The sequence below is a fragment of the Mustela putorius genome, unplaced genomic scaffold (assembly GCF_011764305.1).
Source record: "Mustela putorius furo isolate JIRA1106 unplaced genomic scaffold, ASM1176430v1.1 tig00003972_pilon_pilon_pilon, whole genome shotgun sequence".
NCBI lineage: Eukaryota > Metazoa > Chordata > Mammalia > Carnivora > Mustelidae > Mustela > Mustela putorius.
Window position 1 is genome coordinate 15182948 of NW_025422115.1, and position 21013 is coordinate 15203960.

Consider the following 21013-nt stretch of genomic DNA (forward strand, 5'->3'; position numbering starts at 1 on the left):
ATGAGAAAAATTCTTACTGTCTTTTCATTTTATGGAGATAGAACATGAAGCTCAGAGGGATTAGGTAACTTTTTCAGAGACTGGCAGCTAATATGCACTAAAGATGAGTTCATATCTAAATCTGTCTGGCTAGGGGTGCCTGGGTGGCTCAGTGGGTTAAAGCCTCTGCCTTCTGCCCTGGGATCAAGCCCCACATCGGGCTCTGCGCTCAGCAGGGAACCTGTTTCCCCCTCTCTTTCTCTGCCCGCCTCTCTGCCCACTTATGATCTCTGTCAAATAAATAAAAATAAAATCTTTAAAAAAAAGAAATCTGGCTAGAACAGCCATTATAGTGTATAAACTTTTTTTAAAAATTTATTTATTTATTTATTTGACAGAGATCATAAGTAGGCAGAGAGGCAGGCAGAGAAAGAGGGGGAAGCAGGCTCCCCGCTGAGCAGAGAGCCGGAATCCCAGGACCCTAAGATCATGACCCAAGCTGAAGACAGAGGCTTTAACCCACTGAGCCACCCAGGCACCCCTATTGTATAAACTTTTAAAACTATATAAAAATAATACTTGCTATGGTAAAAATTTAAAACATTAAAATAAAAAAGTCATACAATTCTACCCTGAGAGGAAACTTTTGCTAACATTTTAGCTTCTTTTCTATTCTTTGTTTTCAATAACTGAGATGATATTAAATATAATTTCATAATCTGCCTTCTTCACTTATGACATGAACATCTGTCACTAATATAACTTGCACTTCATCATTAAGTGACTTTATTTCTAAACACTAGGTTATTTTCAATTTCCCTTATAATAAATGATGCTGCAAAGAACAGCTTTATAGAAGTCCATCTGCATTTTGAATTTCTCCAAATGACAACTTCTAGAACAAGACTGGGTAGGATTTGGGCCAAAATGCAAAGGAAGTTTTCTGTGAGACTACCTCTAGATACTGCCTACTCTGGGTCTGAATCCTAGAGCCCAAAAAGAAAAAGGAGAAAATCCACACAAGGAAGGTAGAAGCAGAAGACTGGTCACTTATGGGGCATTTGTCTAATATCTAAACATATTAAGAATGATGAGAGCCAGGTTTCTCACTGTATAAATACAACCTAAGAGAAAACTGGAAAGAATCCTGTGTTGCACTGGAATTGGATGTACTTATACAAACTCATGAATTTCCATATATATAAGAATATAGTTATAAAGGTGTATGTATGTAATGGTGTGTACACACACACACACACTCCTTGGCTCTGTTCCACTGGGCTCTGGAGCAGCAAACCCTTCAACAGTAGCAAATTGTCCAGATCTTGGCTTTTAAATACCGTGAAATACCTTTCTCCACTAAAAGGAAGCAGAGCTTTTTAAAGAAATGGCTGATTCCAGGATTAAAGCAGACAAAAGATAAAATGAACTAAGAATATCTTGCACCAGAAAGCAAGGAGGTGCCCAAAAGTGATGGGCTCATCTCTAAAAGACCCTGAAACTAGCTGACAGGGCTCCTGATAGCCAAACTGGGGACAATTCGGATACCAAAATAAAGACTGATAGTTAGAGATTATATTCCATTGAATAAAATAATAGACTTAAGAATCTATACAGAAATAAATGAAAAGAATTGAAACAGGATAATTATGTAATTTCCAAGTACCTCCTCACAAAATACTTACTAATTATAGTGGAAAAGAGTGATTTTACAGGAGTGACATCTGGCACACAGCACCTTAATCAAATTATCAAAGGTACTAACACTAACACCAGTTAATGGGACAGAAATTAAAATTATATGCTACCTGATAGGATGAAACTAGAAGAGCACAGCATCACTTCTGTGATATTCCTGCCAAAAATACATAATCTGAACCCAAGAAACATGTTCTACAAAATAACCAGCCTGTAATTTACATACTTGTCAAAGTTGGGAAAGCCAAGGAAAACTTGAGAAACTGTTCCACAGGAAAAATTAAAGAAATGACAGGGGCACCTGCACTCAGCGTGAAGTCTGCTTGTCCCTCACCCCTGGACTGCTTTCTCAAATAAATAAATAAAATCTTTAAAAAAAACCCCAAAAACCTTAAATGACAAAAACAACAAAAGATTCTAATCCGAATTATTTTGTTATGAGGAACATTACTGGGACAACTGGCAACGTCTGAAAGGATTCTGAGGAATGGATGGCAGAAATATATCAATAAGAATTTCCTGACTCTGATGATTGCATTGTGAAGATGTAGAATATTCTTGTTTGTATGTAACGCATACTCAAGTATAAGGAAGTGAAAGAACATCAGACTGATTGTTTACTCTAGAACAGCTCTGTCCCACTGGCAAATGAGATACCACAGCCACACAGTCACCTGTGCTCAAGAAAGCTGCTCCTCTGATTCCACAGTTCAAGTTATTACCTCCCCAGGCTTTGCCCATCTTTTGAAATTGGGGTACCAGAGATACAATATCAAAGAGTACAGGACCAGCGGCTGAAATATTTAGGTTTAAGCATTGGTTCTTGGCTTTTTAATGTGACGCTAAGCAAAATGAAACCCAGCATGCCTTCCCTGCCCAAAGTGACAATAATATCTGCTTCAAAGGAAGAAGGTAAAGAGAAGGTCCTCCACGGCGTTATTATAGTAGTAAAAATCTGTATACACAAAATGCCTAAGAACTGAAGAACGGTCAAACAAATCATGGCACATCCTTATGTGTTTATAAAATCTTTTCATGTCACGAGAAAATGTTCCGTAATTCAGAAAGAATAGGGTCACACACAAAATAGAGATTCAAAAGAAAAAGACTGAGTTCGCAAAGCCTGACCCAACAACCCCGCAGGGAACTGTGCACGATACGGCTTACTTGCCTCAATCTCCTCCGCTACCACGCGGACCAAGCAATGCTCCCCCAAGTGGCCAGCATCCGCCAACCCCGCGGAGATCCAAGTCACACTCCGATGCGTCCGCAACACTCGACGAACACACTCCCTCCATAAGCGGCACACGCTGGGGGCACAAACGCACAAAGGTTGTGAAGGGACGTTCATTTCCTTCTCCAGCCGCTCACGGAAACTCCCGTTAGCCCAGCAGGAGAGAGACTCTTGCGGGATCAAAAATCCCAGAGCGGGTGGTGTTGGGGACGTAGATTCGGAGGGACAACCTGGGCCGGAGAAAACCTTAGGGCGCACCTCGTCCCTGCAGGAAGAGTCCCCGAGACAGGCACAGGGGTACGGCAGGCGTACCTCGCGGGTGGGGGCATCACTTCGGGGGAAGAAAAGGGAGCCGTGGGACAACCGTGGGTCCCGATGCTGTCTGCCCGCCCAGCCAGCCAGGGCAAGCCCGAAGCATGTCCCGAACTAAGCTTCCCGCCTCCTCTCTCCTCACCCGGCCACCCGCAGCAACGCCTTGGCGGGCAGGAAGGTGAGGACACGCTCCACCACTTCCGCTAGGTTACCCAACACAAAGGTACTCTGTGGGTCCGCGGAGGAGCCTTGGCGATCACCACCACCATGATCACCACAGCCACCCACCACCTCCATTCCTCACCAACCCGCCGAGCAAACACTACGGCAACTCGGAAGGAACCGTGAGGCCAGCTCAAGACCTCCCAGCCAGCACGCACTGAGCAGGCGCGCGCGCTCCACTTCCGGCCGGTTGGGGGAGACCGAGAGGTGAGCTCCACCCACGTGACTCCAGGCCCCGCGGTTTCCTGCGTCGGTCTTGGGGAGGGCGGGCTGGCGCTCTGACGTGGTGGGTTCGCATCTGTTGATCCTCCCGGTACTTTCCATGCTTCCCGCGGGCATAGATGATCCTCCCGGTACTTTCCACGCTTCCTGCGGGCACAGATCCTCCTTCCGTGCTCTCATTGTATTTGCAGCGCTGTATTCCTTGTCGGCACAGAGCTTTCTCTGATTCTTGAGTTGTAGGAGGAGACTGGGTACTATTTGTCCGTCTGTACAGTACAAATGTCTGTTAATAACGTGAGCCCAATCTTTGAACGGGGAGTATCTGCTTTAAGAATAACTGGCTGTGTGTGGAGATGACCACCTATATTCAACATCTAGTGAATGTCGCCCTCACGCCTTGTGTGAGACGACACAAATACCACCTACCACTGCTGTGAAAACTTGCACCAAACTACACTAGTTCCTCATAGTACCATCAGAGTCACAAGGGAATTATGAAGTTTACGCTTTATATATATATACGCTTTATATTATATATATATAAAGCGTATATATATATAAAGCGTAAACTTCATAATTCATATATATATATATATATATTTTTTTTTTTTCCCCAAAAAAGTTACTTGACAGCGCGCACAAGCAGTGACAGGGGCAGAGGGAGAAGCAGACTCCCCGCTGAGCAAGGAGCTGGGCTGGACTCCAGCTGGATCCTGGGACGCTGAGATCAGGACCAAAACTGAAGGCAAATGGACAAATGACTGTGCCACCCAGACGCTCTTAGCTTAAAAGGATTATTGAAATACAATTAACTGTTATATTGGTTTCAGGTTTATGATTTAAGAATTCTCTATGTTACTCAGTGGTCACCAAGATCAGTGTACTCTTTAATGTTCACCACCTATCTCCCTATGACCCACCTCACCTCTGGCAACCACCAGTTCTCTGTATTTGAGTCTTTTTAAAATTTGTTCCTTTTGCTTAAATTCCAACATGAGTAAAATCACATGGTCCTTGTCTTTCTGACTTATTTAGCTTTATGGCCTCTAGGTCCAACCATATTGTTGCAAATGGCAAAAAGTTTCTTGTTTTCTGACTGAATAATATTCTATTGTATATAAATACCGTTTCTTTATCCATTCCTCTATCAATGGACTCTTGGGTTGCTTCCCTATCCTGGCTATTGTGAATAAACACTGCAATAAACAAGGGCACGTATCTTTTCAAATTAGTGTTTTCATTTTCTTTGTATAAAGAATGTATAATACCCAGTAGTGGAATTACTAGATCAGATGGTAATTCTATTTTTAATTTTTTGAGGAATGTCTATACTGTTTTCCACAGTGGTTGTACCAATTTACATTCCCACCAACAGTGCATAATTGTTCCATTTTCTGCAACACACTTGTCATTTCTTGTGCTCGTAATTAGAGCCATTCTGACAGGAATAAAGTAATTATCTCACTGCGGTTTTATTTTGCATTTCCCTGATGGTTAACATTGAGCATCTTTTGTCTGTTGGGTTTTGGCACATTCTCAACTCCAGGCCTACTGAATCAGAATCTGGGGTCAGGGCCCAACAGTCTGAGTTTAACTTTTAACAGTCTGTGACTTGTGCTTTCTTGTGATTCTGATACAAGCTCAGGTTGAGAACCAGATAGAAGGAATGTAAGCACAGCATACACTGCTGTATCCCTATTTAACATCCATTTCTCCTGCTGCTTCCTTACTAACAAAGCCCAGATTTGATCTCCATCTTTTTCTTTTTTAAAGACTTTCATTTATTTGACAGAGAAAGAGAGTGAGAGCGAGCAAGCAAGGGGAGCAGCAGGCAGAGGGAGAGTGAGAAGCAGGCTCCCCGTTGAGCAAGAAGCCTGATGTGGCACTAGATCCCAGGAGGCAGGGATCATCACCTAGGCTGAAAGCTGTCTCTTAACTGACTGAACCACCCAGGTGCCCAGATCCCCACCTCTTGAAGGTAAACACTTAATTGATCTAAACTAGTGGATCTCAAACATTGTGGCCTCAAGACTCTTACATTAAACAAGACAACCCCAAAGAGCTTGTTTATGTGGGTTATGTCCATTAATATTTGCCATATTAAAAATCAAAACATTTTATATAATTCACATAAAATAGTAAATCCAGATTAACAAAGATTGACAAAATAAATTTTTCGTGAAAAAATAACTATGCCCCCAAAGAAGGCATACAAAATGGCTAAAAGACATGAAAAAATGTTCCTCATCATTAGCCATCAGGGAGATTCAAGTCAAAACCACAATGAGATACCACCTTCCACCATTTAGAATGGCCAAAATTAAGAAGACAAGAAACAAGTGTTGGAGAGGATGTGGCGAAAAGGGAACCCTCTTACACTGTTGGTGGGAATCAAGTTGGTGCAGCCGCTTTGGAAAACAGTGTGGAGATTCCTTAAGAAATTAAAAACAGAGCTACCCTAGTACCCTGCAATTGCACTTCTGGGTATTTACCCCAAAGATACAGATATAGTGAAAAGAAGGGCCATCTGTACTCCAATGTTCATAGCAGCAATGGCCGCAATCACCAAACTGTGGAAAGAGCCAAGATGCCCTTCAACAGACAAATGGATAAAGAAGATAAGGTCCACATATACAACGGAATATTATGCCTCCATCAGAAAGGATGAATACCCAATTTTTGTATCAGCATGGACGGGAATGCAGGAGATTATGCTCAGTGAAATAAGTCAAGCAAAGAGTCAATTAATATATGGTTTAACTTACTTGTGGAGCATAAGGAATAACATGGAGGACATTAGAAGGAACGGAAGAGTGAATTAGGGGAAATCAGAGGGGGAGATGAACCATGAGAGACTGGACTCTGAGAAACAAACTGAGGGTTTTGGAGGAGAGGTGGGTGGAGGGTTAGGTGAGCCTGGTGGTGGGTACTGTGGGGGGTACATATTGCATGGAGCACTGGGTGTCGTACACAAACAATGAATCTTGGAACACTGGAAAAATAAAATAAAATTTAAAAGAAATTAACTATGCCCCCCTTCACCCAATAGTGAAGAGTTGTGGCATCACTTTACATTTTGCAAACCTCTAATTTCTGGCTTAACAGAAGACAGGTGGATCTGCTTCGGAATTCCATTTGTTGTACCATCACACTGTGTGGCCTCTGGAAAAGTCCACTGTACACTTGTAAGAAAATGAGAGTGAAAATAGCAAATAATGCTTTAGCAAAATAATTTTTACCTTAAAAACCTCCCCCCGGCACTAGGGGTCTCCTGAGCTCCCCAAACATACACTGAGAACCACTTGTCCAAACTAATCATGATTTATTCTTTTCATCAGCCATTAGTTTAGGGGTGGACACAAGCCCCAGTTCTAGCCAAGGAAAAGTGAAGAACAATATGCTTGGGCAGGCAAGGGAGGCTTCTAAAAGACAAGACCATTATCTACCTCTGGACAGAGTAACACAGTTACAACATCCAGACATAACATTAAATACAAAGATGAAGCCAGCATGAAAAAATCTCAAAGTAGCATAGCAGAGGCCAGATGTATCAGGCCTGGAGTTTTCTGACTTCAGGACTTCTTGTGAGATAACCTGATACTTTCGAGTAAGGCCAAGGGAATACTAAGGAAGGGGCAGACTATAATAACTGAGGAGAATAGGGACAACTATGGAGAAAGCAGCACTTGGATTTATATTAAGGAATGAGAGTGGGAGAGGGAAAAGGTTGAGGAAAACCTGAGTATACCAAGTCTTTGCACACCATTTCCAGGTTCTCTAGCTTTCTCTTGTTAAATCAATCTGCCTCTGTTCCTCTCAACCCTCTCCTCACCCCATCCCACCATATATAAATCCTATTTTTAAAAAATTCACTCTTGGCTTCAGGTGTTTGTATTTCTATTATCTCTTATGAGGGAAAAGTAACAAAGTTATTTTTTAAATGGTTCTTTATTCATAAACTTGATGCAAGTTTACAAAATTTACTGTACATTGCCAAATAAATCTGCAATGAAAAATAAAACCCCCAAAAAACAAAGCATGCCAAATGTGCAGCTGTCAATCTGTTAACCATCAGGATATTAAAGAATTCAATAATGTATTCAAGATTTAGCCTTAGGTTTAAGGAGCTTTAATGCTTTAAAGAATTCTGCCTGGTCACTTATTATCTCAGCAACTGGCAATCAGAACTTTATACAAATGTAACCAAGTAAACAAAAATTCCGGAAAATTTTTCTACTGTTCTCTTAACCAAAATAGAACAAAAAGAAATTAAACACACACAATAATGCAGAAGTGCCAAGTTTCTCTGATGTGGTTTACAAAGTTAAAAATTGAAACTTAGAGCAAATGCATAGGAAACACTTTTGAATTTTCTAACTTGTTTGTGCAGAAAATGTGCTTCTGGATTTCATTTTAAAAGTGCTTAATAACTAGAATTTACTTTTAAATCAAACTTGGGTATACAAAAAAAATCTATCATCAACCAAACAGGATTGATTCAGGGAAGGCAATAAAATGGAGGTACACTGATTTGAGTCAGGTTTTATAAAAGAATGAACACATGTAGAGTTCCTATTAGTCTTTCAATGCAAAAGCCATGGTTATGACAATAGCAAAAATTTAAGAGTCTCCAAATTAGATAACTTTCTGTACGTCCCTGGGCAGCTTTTGCCCAAGGATTCTTTGTGCCAATCACTTTACAAGTTTATTAGTTTAAAAATGATTGCAACATCCCGTTAATAAAATGGAAACATAAAATAAAATGATTTAGTATTTTAAATAACTTCAAGCTCTCTACTGCAGTTCTTCATAAGAAATACTGAACAAGAAGGAGATTCAGCCCAGCAAGACTCTGATGCCCCAGTGGAAATTATTACTTAATTTACACAGCCTTGCTTTGCTTTGCCTAAAGAGTACAAGTCAATTAAGAGCATATCTTCAGGAAACAATTCATCTCTTCACCTAGCCATAAAAATGTTTAACAATTTAATGACTAGGCTTCCTGTCATTATTTTGGCAGTATCAAAAAATGGTTTTAACTTGAAAAAGCTACTGTGATTTAGAAGACCTTAAATTTTCTAAACCAATATTAAACATCAATTAAACTTTTATTGACTCTATATGGAACAGTGTATTGCAAGTCCTCATAACATATGAGCTCAATATGGGAGAGTTACCATATGGTCACAACTTCTGTAACCTGATGCTGACTTGTCTGCTTAACAGATTTTTCAAGAAAAGGAGATCATGAGTGGCCAGTATGTGTATTTATCACAAAAAATACAGCAAAGGCCCCACTGCTCAGTCCAAGATACCTAAAATGATCAAAATGAAAAGGCCATAACTCATACAGGATATCAATTGACAGATTATCCACTAAAATTATCTATTAGCTAATGTCTTCGGTACTGCTGTTAAGGGGCACTCAAAGCTTGTGTCTGCATGTTGGAAAGATTTTCTTTAAAGCAACATTGGTCCAAACATACGGCAGTCAACATATTTAGCCATCTTCCTTTGGAGGGGTGTACCAGCCTGAAACACAATGGGAAAAAAAGTTAAAATACCTTAAATCAACTAGGAGAAATGACATTTCATTTAAGGTTATAGCTACTTTCTACTTTCTCTACTCATATTTTTCTTGTTTAAACCTGTTGTAAAAATTAAACTTACACTTGAGTTGGTAATACAGCATTTCAATATGTGCACAATATAAAAAAGTTATTTTCTATGAATAATCTGTATTTGAGTTTTCAACATAAAATTTCTATAGTAATCGAATTTCTAGCTAGAGATGATAGCATGGAACAATAGTCTACAAGCTAGGTTTTATCCTCTATTTCAATTGTGTAAAAATAAACCTCACTAAAAATAACTATCCCTCAAACCAAATGCTGGCATTTTAAAGTAAGAAGAACCTTGATTGTTAGTAATGCAATGATACCATTTCAGCAGTGAGGAAATCATCTCAGCAAGTGCAGTGACTATGCCTAGGATCAGAGCTAGCAGCATAAACCAACCTAGAACCCATTTCCTGATTCTGAATCTACTGTTCTTTGCCCAAAGCTAAGCTTATACACACCCACGCTTTCTAAAATACATTTCCATAAACATTTTTGAATGCTGACCACAATGTTTGCTTCAACAAAAAATAAATAAAAGAGAAGAAAAAATGCCCAGACAACAAAAATCTAAGCTTTCTATAGAAAGGCTAATTAAATGAAGTACTGCTTAGCAATGAAACGGCCATTGGAACAGTATGAATATACCAAGAAATGTGGAGCATCCACATGGTTACGAAGTACTATACAAGTACCTGTGGATCTACTAATTTAGTGTGCTGTGAATTATTATTATGAAAACCCAGTCTTGCCCTCAGGTTTTATCATTTCCTTCTTCAGAGGCCTGAACTGTTTCAAGTACTATTCTTTCAGAAATAGTCACTGAAAAAGTAGAGTTTGCTTTGTAATTAAAATAAAAGTGAGTAGAAAGCACAGATATTAAATCACAAGCTACCACATTTCTAGTAAAGAACACTTTACTGCAAATACTCTCCTTAAAGAAAACTAGTTCTTATTTATTTACTCTGCACAAAAAAGCATCAGTTTTACTACCATGGCTATAATCAATATCTTGTTGTCAGCACTTAGTTACAAAGCACCATGCAAATGCACTATTCTTTTTCCTCACAAGTTTGGCAAGACCGATATGTTTTTTTAGAGATGAGGAAACAGAGGCTGAGAGGTAATGGGACTTGCTCAGAGATGCAGAGCTAATGAGTAACACAAATGGCACTTGAAAAATCAGTCTTCTAATTCCAAATCCACCTCACTTTTTGAGACAATAACTCAAAACATGCATTGTGAATACAAGCAAAATTTAAAGCAGAATAAAGTTTATGACAGCTATTTTAAGTTTTTAAAACTTAAAACTCAAATACTCTTAAGTGTATGTATACATACTGAAATTACGACTATTTTTACCATGAGAGACTATGGACTCTGACAAACAGTCTGAGGGTTTTGAAGGGGCGGGGTGTGGGAGGTTGGGGTACCAGGTGGTGGGTAACATGGAGGGCACGGATTGCATGGAGCACTGGGTGTGGTGCAAAAACAATGAATACTGTTACACTGGAAATAAAATTTTAAAAATTAAAAAAAAAACGATTTTTACTTGAATAAATAAATGTGTGTAACCATCAAAGAGCATTAAGTAGTCTGAAGATGTTTCAGAAACAGCTGGTTCAGGATCCTGATTACATTTACTCAGTATCAGTAAGAACTCCACCTGTACAATTGCCTTTAACTCAGCTCCTAACCTAATATCATACATTTCAAATGAGTAAAGTGATTCATTCACTAATCTACTGAAAAATCTTGACTCTGACTCAGGTTCTCAGTCCAAGTATTTAGGATACAAAGAGTTTTGTGTGCATCCTCAAGTTAAGTTAAACTTTTTCACTGTGGTAACAGTACTTTAAGAATTTTTTTTTTTAGTACTCTCAGAAATTAAAGCAAAAACAAAAATAAACAGGGTAAGTTATCAATAATATCTTATATAAAACTTCTATAAATGGTAATAAATACTTATTGAATTAAACGTACCATTTTTCTCATGTATCTGTACAATGGAATTATAGGACTGTTGGGCTCTTGCCAGATTATACTGATTCTGAAAGAGAATTATACATGTTAAATAAAAACTATAAGTAGATGAAAATCACTGCAAATAACTTATGGATGCATCACCACTATGCTTAAAAGAACACATGAAACTGAATTATATTTCCATTTCAAAAATAATTTTCACTTCTCAATTCCATTATTCTCTACCACTTTAGGGGAACAAAACCAAAGTTGTACCACAATAAAAATCTATTTACACTTAATTCATTTTTATAAATCCTCTTACCACTGGACAAGTATAAAGCTTTATAGTTCTAGTACCCCTTTCCACTGATGAATCAAGGTAAAGAACGCTATTTGGACATGAATAAAACGCTCTCTTCCTTGTAACTTCCACCCAAAAAACAACAACAAAAAACAAAACCAAAAACAAAATCTGACCTTCAGGTAAGGTAACCTTAAGCTTTAAGGACTATGTGTATCAATGACATCTTTTTTTTTTTTTTAAGATTTTATTTATTATTATTTATTTGACAGACAGAGATCACAAGTAGGCAGAGAGAGAGGAAGGGAAGCAGGCTCGCTGCCAAACAGGGAGCCCGATGCAGGGCTCGATCCCAGGACCCTGGGATCATGACCTGAGCTGAAGGCAGAGGCTTTAACCCACTAAGCCACCCAAGCAACCCCATCAATGACATCTTCAGTTACAAATCTAATATCATAAGTGGCACTGAGGCATTACTAAAGGAGTCCTCTTGTACTAAAGAGTTTCTTGTATCTACTTAAGATTATATAAATCATGTATAGCTTATTGTTATTAGACACCATACCCTGCTTTTCCTCCCAACAAATGGTAGGTAGCATGCTACAGATATTGTTCTACCCCTTTTCTCACTTAACATATCTTGGACCTTGTTCCCCCATCAGTGTGCAAAAAGCTTCATCTGTTTTTTTAAATCATGAAATATTGCACTGAATGGAGAGTCAAACATTTTATTAATCCCCAAATGGTGGACATTTAGGTTGTTTTCAATATTTTGTTGCTACAATGTAACCGTGAGCAACTCTGCAGAAGTATTTCCAAAGCACTGGTTAAAAGTCCTTGAGTTTCAAAACTGCTGGGCCAAGACATACATGCCTTTGTAATCTTGAGGTGTTGCTATGATAGCTCTCTACAAGACTGTATAAATGGGCTTGCCTACCTGCTATGTGTGAGAACGCCTCTACATGGCTTCACCAGAGTGCTCTTATAAACCTTTGTTATTTGTGACAAAATCAGAGGTGGAAGATGAACATAGTGTGGGCTTGATTGCATTTCTATCTCTGAGGGAGGCTGAGTTTATTTATCTCCAAATGTTCAGAAGCCATTCATTTCTATTTCTGCAAATGGATGTTTTTTAACTTTTTCTTTTTCTAGAGTATAGCCTTTTTCAGTTTCTAAGAGCTCTTTAAAAATAGTAAAACCCTCCCATAATGTATCTAAAAAACATAAAACATGCCATAATGCTATCTCCAAGCTAATGAAAAGTAGTGGTTTTTAGTTGGTCTATATGTTCAAAGGACAAAAATACAATAAAAATAGATTATATATGACAAAATACACATAAACTGAAACTTGCAAATGATCAAGAAGCAGTCACTTCCTAACCCTACCGCCCACTTACAAGATAGGAAGAGAAAAATAAGAACATTAGCCTTCCCCACTCTCAGTTGTCAATAGCATGATCTTCAATTACTAGTTTAAAGAGACTGCCAATGCAGAGACTTTCCCCTAAACAGGGAGTTAGCCCCTTCTGTTTTCTACTTCACTGACCTTATTAACCCTTCTTTCTACTTTCTTCCAGCTTACTTGACTGTCCTTTCTAACACTGAGCTAGAGGCTTGGTTCATTTTTATTCTTTTTTTTTAATGGATTTTAGAGCAAGGAGTATTCCCTCTGAGCTCTCATTTAATTTCCAGTATGCAGTGATTTCACTATTGCTGTTCTCTAGCTATTCTGTAGTTTTCATTTCAAAGCCCCATTAAGGGCTATTTCAGTTTTGTAATTCCACAAAAGGAACATTTGTTTTCCGATTTTGTTATTATAGTTTTTAATTTAATTAGGATTGGAGAATGACACCTGTCTTTTTTCTACTTTCAAAATTTGAAGTTTTCTTCATTGACCAGTATTAGTTTCATGAATGTTCCAGACAGAGAGAGAGATGAAAGAGAAGGAAAGAGGGATTTTAGTATTTCCATTATGGTTCATTTCTAAGTATTTTTAAATTTTTGTATAATTTTTTAAAAGATTTTCTTTTTTTATTTGACAGAGATAGATAGCTAGAGAGGGAACACAAGCAGGTGGAGTGGGAGAGAGAGAAGCAGACTCCCTGCTGAGCAGGGAGCTGGTGGCAAGCCTCGATCCCAGGACCCTGGGATCATGACCTGGCTAAAGGCATTCATAGATTTTTTTTTTTTTAACCATGATTTAGAATTGTGTTTAATTTCCAAATTAATGTGGATTTTTTAAATTAAATTTCCATTGCTGAGTTTTAACCTTAATTGCATTATATTCAAATTCTATGGCTTATTTTTATATATGAATTTATGATTTTTCCCATATTTCATAAATGCTTGGGAAAGATGTAGTGCCTAACTATTGGGCACAGAGTCCTACAATCATCCATTTGACCTAGCTTAATTTGTTGTTCAAATCTTCTACGTCTTTCACATATTTAACTTACCATGAACAAGGTACATTAAAATCTCTCATTATGATGGTGACTTTGTCAATTTCTCCTCTGGTTTCACCACTTTTAAGTACAGTAAACAGATGATTATTACTATATTAGTTTTATCACATTTTTAACCTATATTTTGATGCTATTTTTTTAAGTAAATTATTACATCCTCCTAGTGATTGACTTTGATCATTAGGGAGTCTCTAATGCTTCCTGCTCGAAAATTCTACTTAGATACTATATAGCCATGTCATTTTTTTTTTTTTTTAGTGTATACTGGCATATATTTATCAGCTTCTCTCCTTAAAACAACAACAAAAACTTCTCAATCTTTTTCTAGCCTCACAATTTTTTAAAAAAAGATTTTATTTATTTGAGAGAGAGAGAGAAAGCATGTAAAAAAGAGAGAGAACATTAAGTGGAGGAAGAGCAGAGGAAGAGGGAGAAACAGGCTCTTCCCTGAGCAGGGAATGTGATAGGGGGCTTGAGCCCAGGACCCTGCGATCATGACCTGAGCTGAAGGCAGACACCCAAACGACTGAGCCACCCACATGCCCCTCTAGCCTCACAATTTAAACATACTAGAAACTGCTAGATTTTGTTTTATTAACTCAATCTAACTGGTAACTTCAGTCCATTTATACTTGTGACCTGCCTTTACCACCTTACTTTCTGGTTTCTATTTCTCTTGATTTTTAACATAATTTTATTATCTCTGCCTGGAGTTCCAATAAGACATTTTAGACCTCAATTTGATCATCACCTCTCAACTTCTACCATAATGTCTATTCTCATGTTCTTTTCTGTATGACATTGTGATTTATTTCTTCTAACCAATTAATTCTCCCTTCTGATACCCATCTATTGTTTCTGATTTCAACTATATTTTCATTTCTGTAAATTCTATTTCATTCTTTTTCATATTTGTCTCATTATTCCTGATGGTCTCATTGTTGGAACAATTTTAGGATTCTTTTTTCTTTTTCTCTACATTACGTTTTTCACATAACTATTCATTTTCTCATAACTATAGTATCTGAAGTCTCTATTCTGTGTGTCTGATTATTTCAAAACTGAAGTCTTTGGGAATATATATCTCATTTATTGTTTCTACCCATTCTCGTGTACACTGGCTTGTTTGCTTGTGATCCTTCATGACTTCACATGTGCTTGATCTTAACTTTTAAGAATGCTGTAGGTCTAAATCAGAAAAGCTTTCCTCAGTAGAGTATTTATGTCTGCTTCTGATGAGAACTGTGGATACAACCAACTTGAGAGCATTTTAGCCTCCTTGGAGAATTTCAGGATTACGTAAAGGTCTCACATTTGGCTTACCAACCTCACTCATTTATAAATAAAAGACAATACAGGTAGCACCTCCCCATCTCCCTTAAAGAAAAAACTAAAAGCCAGATCTCTCATCTGAATGGGATCACTCACCAGAGTGTAAAAATTTGATGTCTTACTACATAATCACTCTACAGACATGTTTAATACACATAAAATATATACATTATTAAGAAATTCTAGTTAAATGTAGTTAAGCAATTCACTAGATCTTCTAAAAATGTTATTTTATTTCAGTGTGAAGAAATAGCCATTAAAAGAGCTCAAGTAAAACCATTATTATATAGTACTATACCAAATAAATGATTTTCATAATAGCCTTTTAAAATTTTTTGCTTCTTCTGTGAGCGAAGATTGTAGTGAACTCATGTTCTGAAGTTATAAATACACATTTAAATTTAATATTATTTGGATAGGCATCTAGCACAAAATTCACACAGACCTTTAGGAACATCCAAATTTTTTAATAAGTTAAGTCAGGATAATTTCCATCAACAAATATTTTTGCAAAATATACTAACTTTAGAGTCTTATCCTTGGTCCATTTAACTGTTTACAGATAACTACAATTAGACCTGGAAAGAGGTTTCTGACATAGTGAATAAAGAACAGAACTCCATGGGTAAGAGTATATATATAAAAGTAATAACACCAGACTGGTTCCAATCCTCATTCTGCCAGCTGTCACCTTACACAAGTTATCTAACTTACATATGCTTCAGTTTTATCATCTACAAAATGAGGACAATAATAATATCTAAGGTCAGTAAAAGGATTGAAATAGTACCTACAAGTAAGAAGTTTAGATCAGAGCCCAGCATATAAATGCTCACTGGAAATTAACTACTATAACATGATCTCAGTTTTGGGAAACTTCAACATAAATATAATTTTTAACTTATTAGTATGTTCATACCAATATTAGATTTAAAATTATAGACATGTTTACCTATAGTAAGAATAACAAAGACTAAAAGAAGAAGAAAAAGCCTCATAAGGTAACAGAAAATATGTGATCTTCTTAATAAAAGTACCTTATTTGCTCCAAACTGCACTCTGGCTTTGCCTTTGACTAATGTGGCATTGATCTGCATGATAACTGATTCTATTGAGTAGGCACTGCTCCAGCCCTATAGGAAGAAGAAAACACACAATGGTACTTTTGATTTCCACTTTGGAAAACTTAATAAAATGGCACATAACAGCTTGACAACAGCAAGACCATGTTAAGAAGTCTGTATACAAAAGAAAAAAGTAAAGTTTGACCGTTCCTGAAATCTTATAAAACAAAAACAAAAACAAAAAAACAAAAAAATCCCCCTATGTTCTAAGTATCAAACATAAGCAAATTATAACCTTATAGAGAAACTGTTCTTGCATAGATTAAGTGCACACACTTGCATAGATTAAGAACCAAGTACCGTGTCATTTTATTGGTTTGCCCTAAGTAGCTTTTCATTACTAAAAGTAGGTGCTCTTCAAAACAATTTTTTTAAGTAGGTGGTATTACATCAGAGCTTTTCCACTTCAAAATCTAATTTACATCATCAAAACACTCCATTCAGACTGAAAAAATATGAGTACCATAAGAAAATAGTCACCTGTTTTGTGAGAAGTTCCATACATAGTGCTCCACCGCCCAACACATACCTTAAAAAGAGAAAAGAAATCATATTTAATTCTCTAGATCTCAATGTTCCTTCTTAACTTTTAAAGGACCACCACTAAGAAGTATGCATACAAGTAAAGGTTAGAAGATAATATGCAAAAATGAGAACAGTGGTTAGTTACGGCTCTAAGAATAAAAGGGTAGTTAAAAAATTCTAATGTCAGCACTTTATTACAGTTTTAATTTTTTTTTAAAATAATGGTTCTTAGAAACAGAATACCAAAGACTCTAAGGATATCAGAAACTAGGACTGTAGCCCTAAATATTCCAGAGAATAGGAATGTTATATTCATCTGAAAATTTCTCTACCATCGTGTTAGTCAATAGCACCAACTTCACCATATCTATAATAATGAACAGAATACGGTATTTGATGGTTAAATTGCTTTTATTCACACTTTTGTGAGGATCAAATCATTATTTATGATCATATAGAGCCTCTCTCTAGGACTCCTCAATTTCTCTAATCCTGAGAACTGTTCTCTGAACCAAACAAATTTTGGGAATTTCCCAGATCTCTTTTAGGAAATCCTTACATAGATCAAGATTATTCAACTTTTTAACCCTTTCTCAAACAAAATAATTTCATTTCTCCTTTAATGTTATTTTAAGCTTCAAAATATATGAAATACATGCTTAAAAGAAAATCAAGGCAAAGGAAATTATAGAAGAAAGATGATAAATCTCGAAAATACACAAGCTAAGACCACAAGTCTGATTAGATCTAAGTGAACAATGAATCCATTACAAACTTTTTTTGTCCTCTGGGACTTTGCCCAGGCCTTTCCCTTGCCTAACATTCCTCTGGCTCCCTACTATTCCAAATGTCCTCTTTTCCTCCAATAAAACTTGACAAGACAATTCTAGCCTGTAAGTTTTGCAATCTGGCTACCCAAATGCATCCTTGTGTTGACTAAACCAAACCACAGAAAAATAAGGAATCTAAAAACTTCTACTGTAGATCATTATTAGTCATAGTGCAATTATTTGATAATGGAAATTATTCACTAATTCCCACATCCTGGAGAATTTAAGCAAGTGTCTCCCTTACGGGACTGCACCAAACTCTGGGAACTTCCACAGATAATGTTTATAAGAGGGAAAGAAAAACACTTCAAAACACTAAATTTAGGTGGAGAATCACGAGATTTTAAACTTCCTTGTATATTCTCCCAGATCTCTAACACACAGAAATCTATATCCATTCATTTGACTTTCCCACTAGGCTCAAAGAGTATCTTGTATACAGTGGCTTTAAATAAAGCACTTGCTGCTTTAACAGAATTAGAAGATCCATGTTTTGATCTAGGTTTTGGTTTCTCCACAAACTGCTCAAATTCTAATAATCTGTTAATGAGTTAATACTATTCTTGATCCTTACATTACAGAAATGCTAAATACAGACAGGTACTCAGGGGCTGATCTTAAGAAAAGGAGTTATGTGGACCAGGCCAGGTTACAAATTATCCAAGTACCACCTTTCTTTTTTTTTAAACATAATTTTTTTTTTTTCAGTTTCCAAGATTCATTGTTTATGCACCACACCCAGTGCTCCCTGTTATACATGCCCTCCTTAATACCCACCACCAGGCTTACCCATTCCCCCACGCCCCTCCCTTCCAAAACCCTCAGTTTGTTTCTCAGAGTCCACAGTCTCTCAAGCTTCATCTCCCCCTCCGGTTTCCCCCAATTTTTAACATTCCACTCTTCATTCTGGGGATGGAGAGTCTTTCAGGTGGGAAGGAGGCAAGTTATTGTACTCATGAGCCAAAAGAAAGTACATTTTATACAAAGCCATAGCTACGCAAATGTCTGTTGGATGTCTAAACAAAACAAAACAAAACAAAAAAACAGTTCTCGTACCTACATAAAAAGTGAGGTAAATAAAATTTTCCTTAACATCTATTAGCAGCACATACACCTAACCTAAAAGGAGTGATTGATTCTATTTCCACACTGAATCACATTCATTTTATTAATATATGCTCCAAAACCCTTATTGCTCTTTGTCTTCAAATAGTTCTTGCTAAATATTAAGACAATTCAAGGATAGTAGAATAAAAAAGTTTAAGGATCATTTAAAGATAATGTGCCACAAACACAAGCACAGTAATATTTTCAACTTAAAAAAACTTCAGCTGTGCTGGCGAGGATGCAGAGAAAGTGGAACCCTCCTACACTGTTGGTGGGAATGCAAGCTGGTGCAACCACTCTGGAAAACAGCATGGAGGTTCCTCAAAATGTTGAAAACAGAACTGCCCTATGACCCAGCAATTGCACTACTGGGTATTTACCCTAAAGATACAAATGTAGTGATCCGAAGGGGCACATGCACCCGAATGTTTATAGCAGCAATGTTCACAATAGCCAAACTATGGAAAGAACCTAGATGTCCATCAACAGATGAATGGATCAAGAAGATGTGGTATATATACACAATGGAATACTATGCAGCCATAAAAGAAATGAAACCTTGCCATTTGCGACAACGTGGATGGAACTAGAGCACATCATGCTTAGCGAAATAAGTCAAGCGGGGAAGGACAACTATCATATGATCTCCCTGATATGAGGAAGTGATGATGCAACATGGGGGCTTACGTGGGTAGGAGAAGGATAAATGAAACAAGATGGGATTGGGAGGGAGACAAACCATAAGTGACTCTTAATCTCACAAAACAAACTGAGGGTTGCTGGGGGGAGGGGTGTTGAGAGAAGGGGGGTTGGGTTATGGACATTGGGGAGGGTATGTGCTTTGGTTAGTGCTGTGAAGTGTGTAAACCTGGCAATTCACAGACCTGTACCCCTGGGGATAAAAATGTATTATATGTTTATAAAAAATTAAAAATTTAAATTTAAAAAAAAAAACAAAACAAACTTCAGCTGTGAGGTACCTGGCTGGCTCAGTCAGTGAAGTGTGCGGCTCTTCATCTTGGGGGCTATAAGTTTGAGCCCAGTGCTGGGTTTAGAGATTACTTAAAAATAACACCTTTGACATGTAATAATAAAGAGACATATGTGGTTGCTGAATGGGATGATCTTAATTGCACATGTAATGTAGATGTAATAACATTCCCATCAAGTAAAATACTAAATATTTTGCTTCAGCAAAGTAATTTGTTTCAAGAAAAAATATTATGGTTTTAGAAATGCATAAAACAGATTAAAGACATTCCTTGAATGAAGCCCTATGAGGTGTTTGGCAGAATCTCTGAGAATTAAATGCTTCTAAGATGCATTTTTGATTATTGTTGATTATCTAGGTTATTTCATAAAAATCTGGGGAGAGATAACTTAATTTTAGAAAACTGTTCCTTGTCAATCACAATACAGATTTTTGTCATGAAAATACAACTGATGTTATTTCATAAAGGTACATTTGATTCTCCACTTTTAGAAAAGTTGACATCAAATATTATATTATAATTTAATATTGACAAGTTGTGCCTCCGTTATCAAATTAATTTCAGAACTCCTGATTGTGAATGTGTGTGTCAGTGAATTTTTTTTTCTTTTTCTGGGCTCATTTGCACTGATTATAATACCTGGGTGCTGCATTAAATGAGTTAAATTGAAAAAAAAATAATAACACCTTTAAGAATAATAAATCAAAACAAAAAACAAATGAACAAAACAAATAAAAAACCCCAACCAAACAAACAAAAAATAGCTTCAGTTTCCAAAGTTGTATAGCAAAACTTTATCCCTAAACCTGAGCCTCTTCAGGCCATTCATAATCTTCATTATACTAGGAAATTCTTGCAAGAATGTTTGCTAACTAACTGCCCCATCCACAAGCTAGCATGATCATTTAAACTGCACTTTTGAGGGGACAAGCGAAACCATTCATCAGTAATAAAGTATTTATACAACATGATTAAGTGATCCTGAAAAAGAGATGGGAAATGTAAAATGTTTATATTATAGCCAAATTCTAGACTATAATCACATTAAAATTTAAAAAAAAAAAGGAAGGCTTACCCAAGCC

At 37.0% G+C, this 21013-nt stretch overlaps 2 protein-coding genes across 13 annotated transcripts in view; both read right to left on the reverse strand.

The window, feature by feature from the left end:
• The window catches only part of FBXO22 (F-box protein 22), a 31118-nt gene extending 27256 nt beyond the window's left edge, over nt 1-3862 (reverse strand). For 3 of the 7 annotated variants that reach the window (XM_004758501.3, XM_013059418.2, XM_004758502.3), the window contains exons 1-2: nt 3528-3862; nt 2849-2987 (exon numbers count right to left, since the gene is read on the reverse strand). In XM_004758501.3, coding sequence (XP_004758558.2) covers nt 2849-2987; nt 3528-3847 — 459 coding nt within the window. In that variant the 5' untranslated portion in view covers nt 3848-3862. The other 4 variants (XM_004758498.3, XM_004758499.3, XM_045070575.1 and 1 more) reach the window with 4 other exon arrangements.
• Nucleotides 3863-7596: 3734 nt separating this feature from the next.
• UBE2Q2 (ubiquitin conjugating enzyme E2 Q2) overlaps nt 7597-21013 on the reverse strand; it is a 75850-nt gene continuing 62433 nt past the window's right edge. For 5 of the 6 annotated variants that reach the window (XM_045070513.1, XM_004758497.3, XM_004758496.3 and 2 more), the window contains 4 exons: nt 16958-17006; nt 16391-16486; nt 11269-11335; nt 7597-9199 (listed from right to left, as the gene is read on the reverse strand). In XM_045070513.1, coding sequence (XP_044926448.1) covers nt 9168-9199; nt 11269-11335; nt 16391-16486; nt 16958-17006 — 244 coding nt within the window. In that variant the 3' untranslated portion in view covers nt 7597-9167. Of the gene's footprint in view, nt 9200-11268; nt 11336-16390; nt 16487-16957; nt 17007-21013 lie in introns of those variants that run through there. The other variant, XR_199899.3, reaches the window with a different exon arrangement.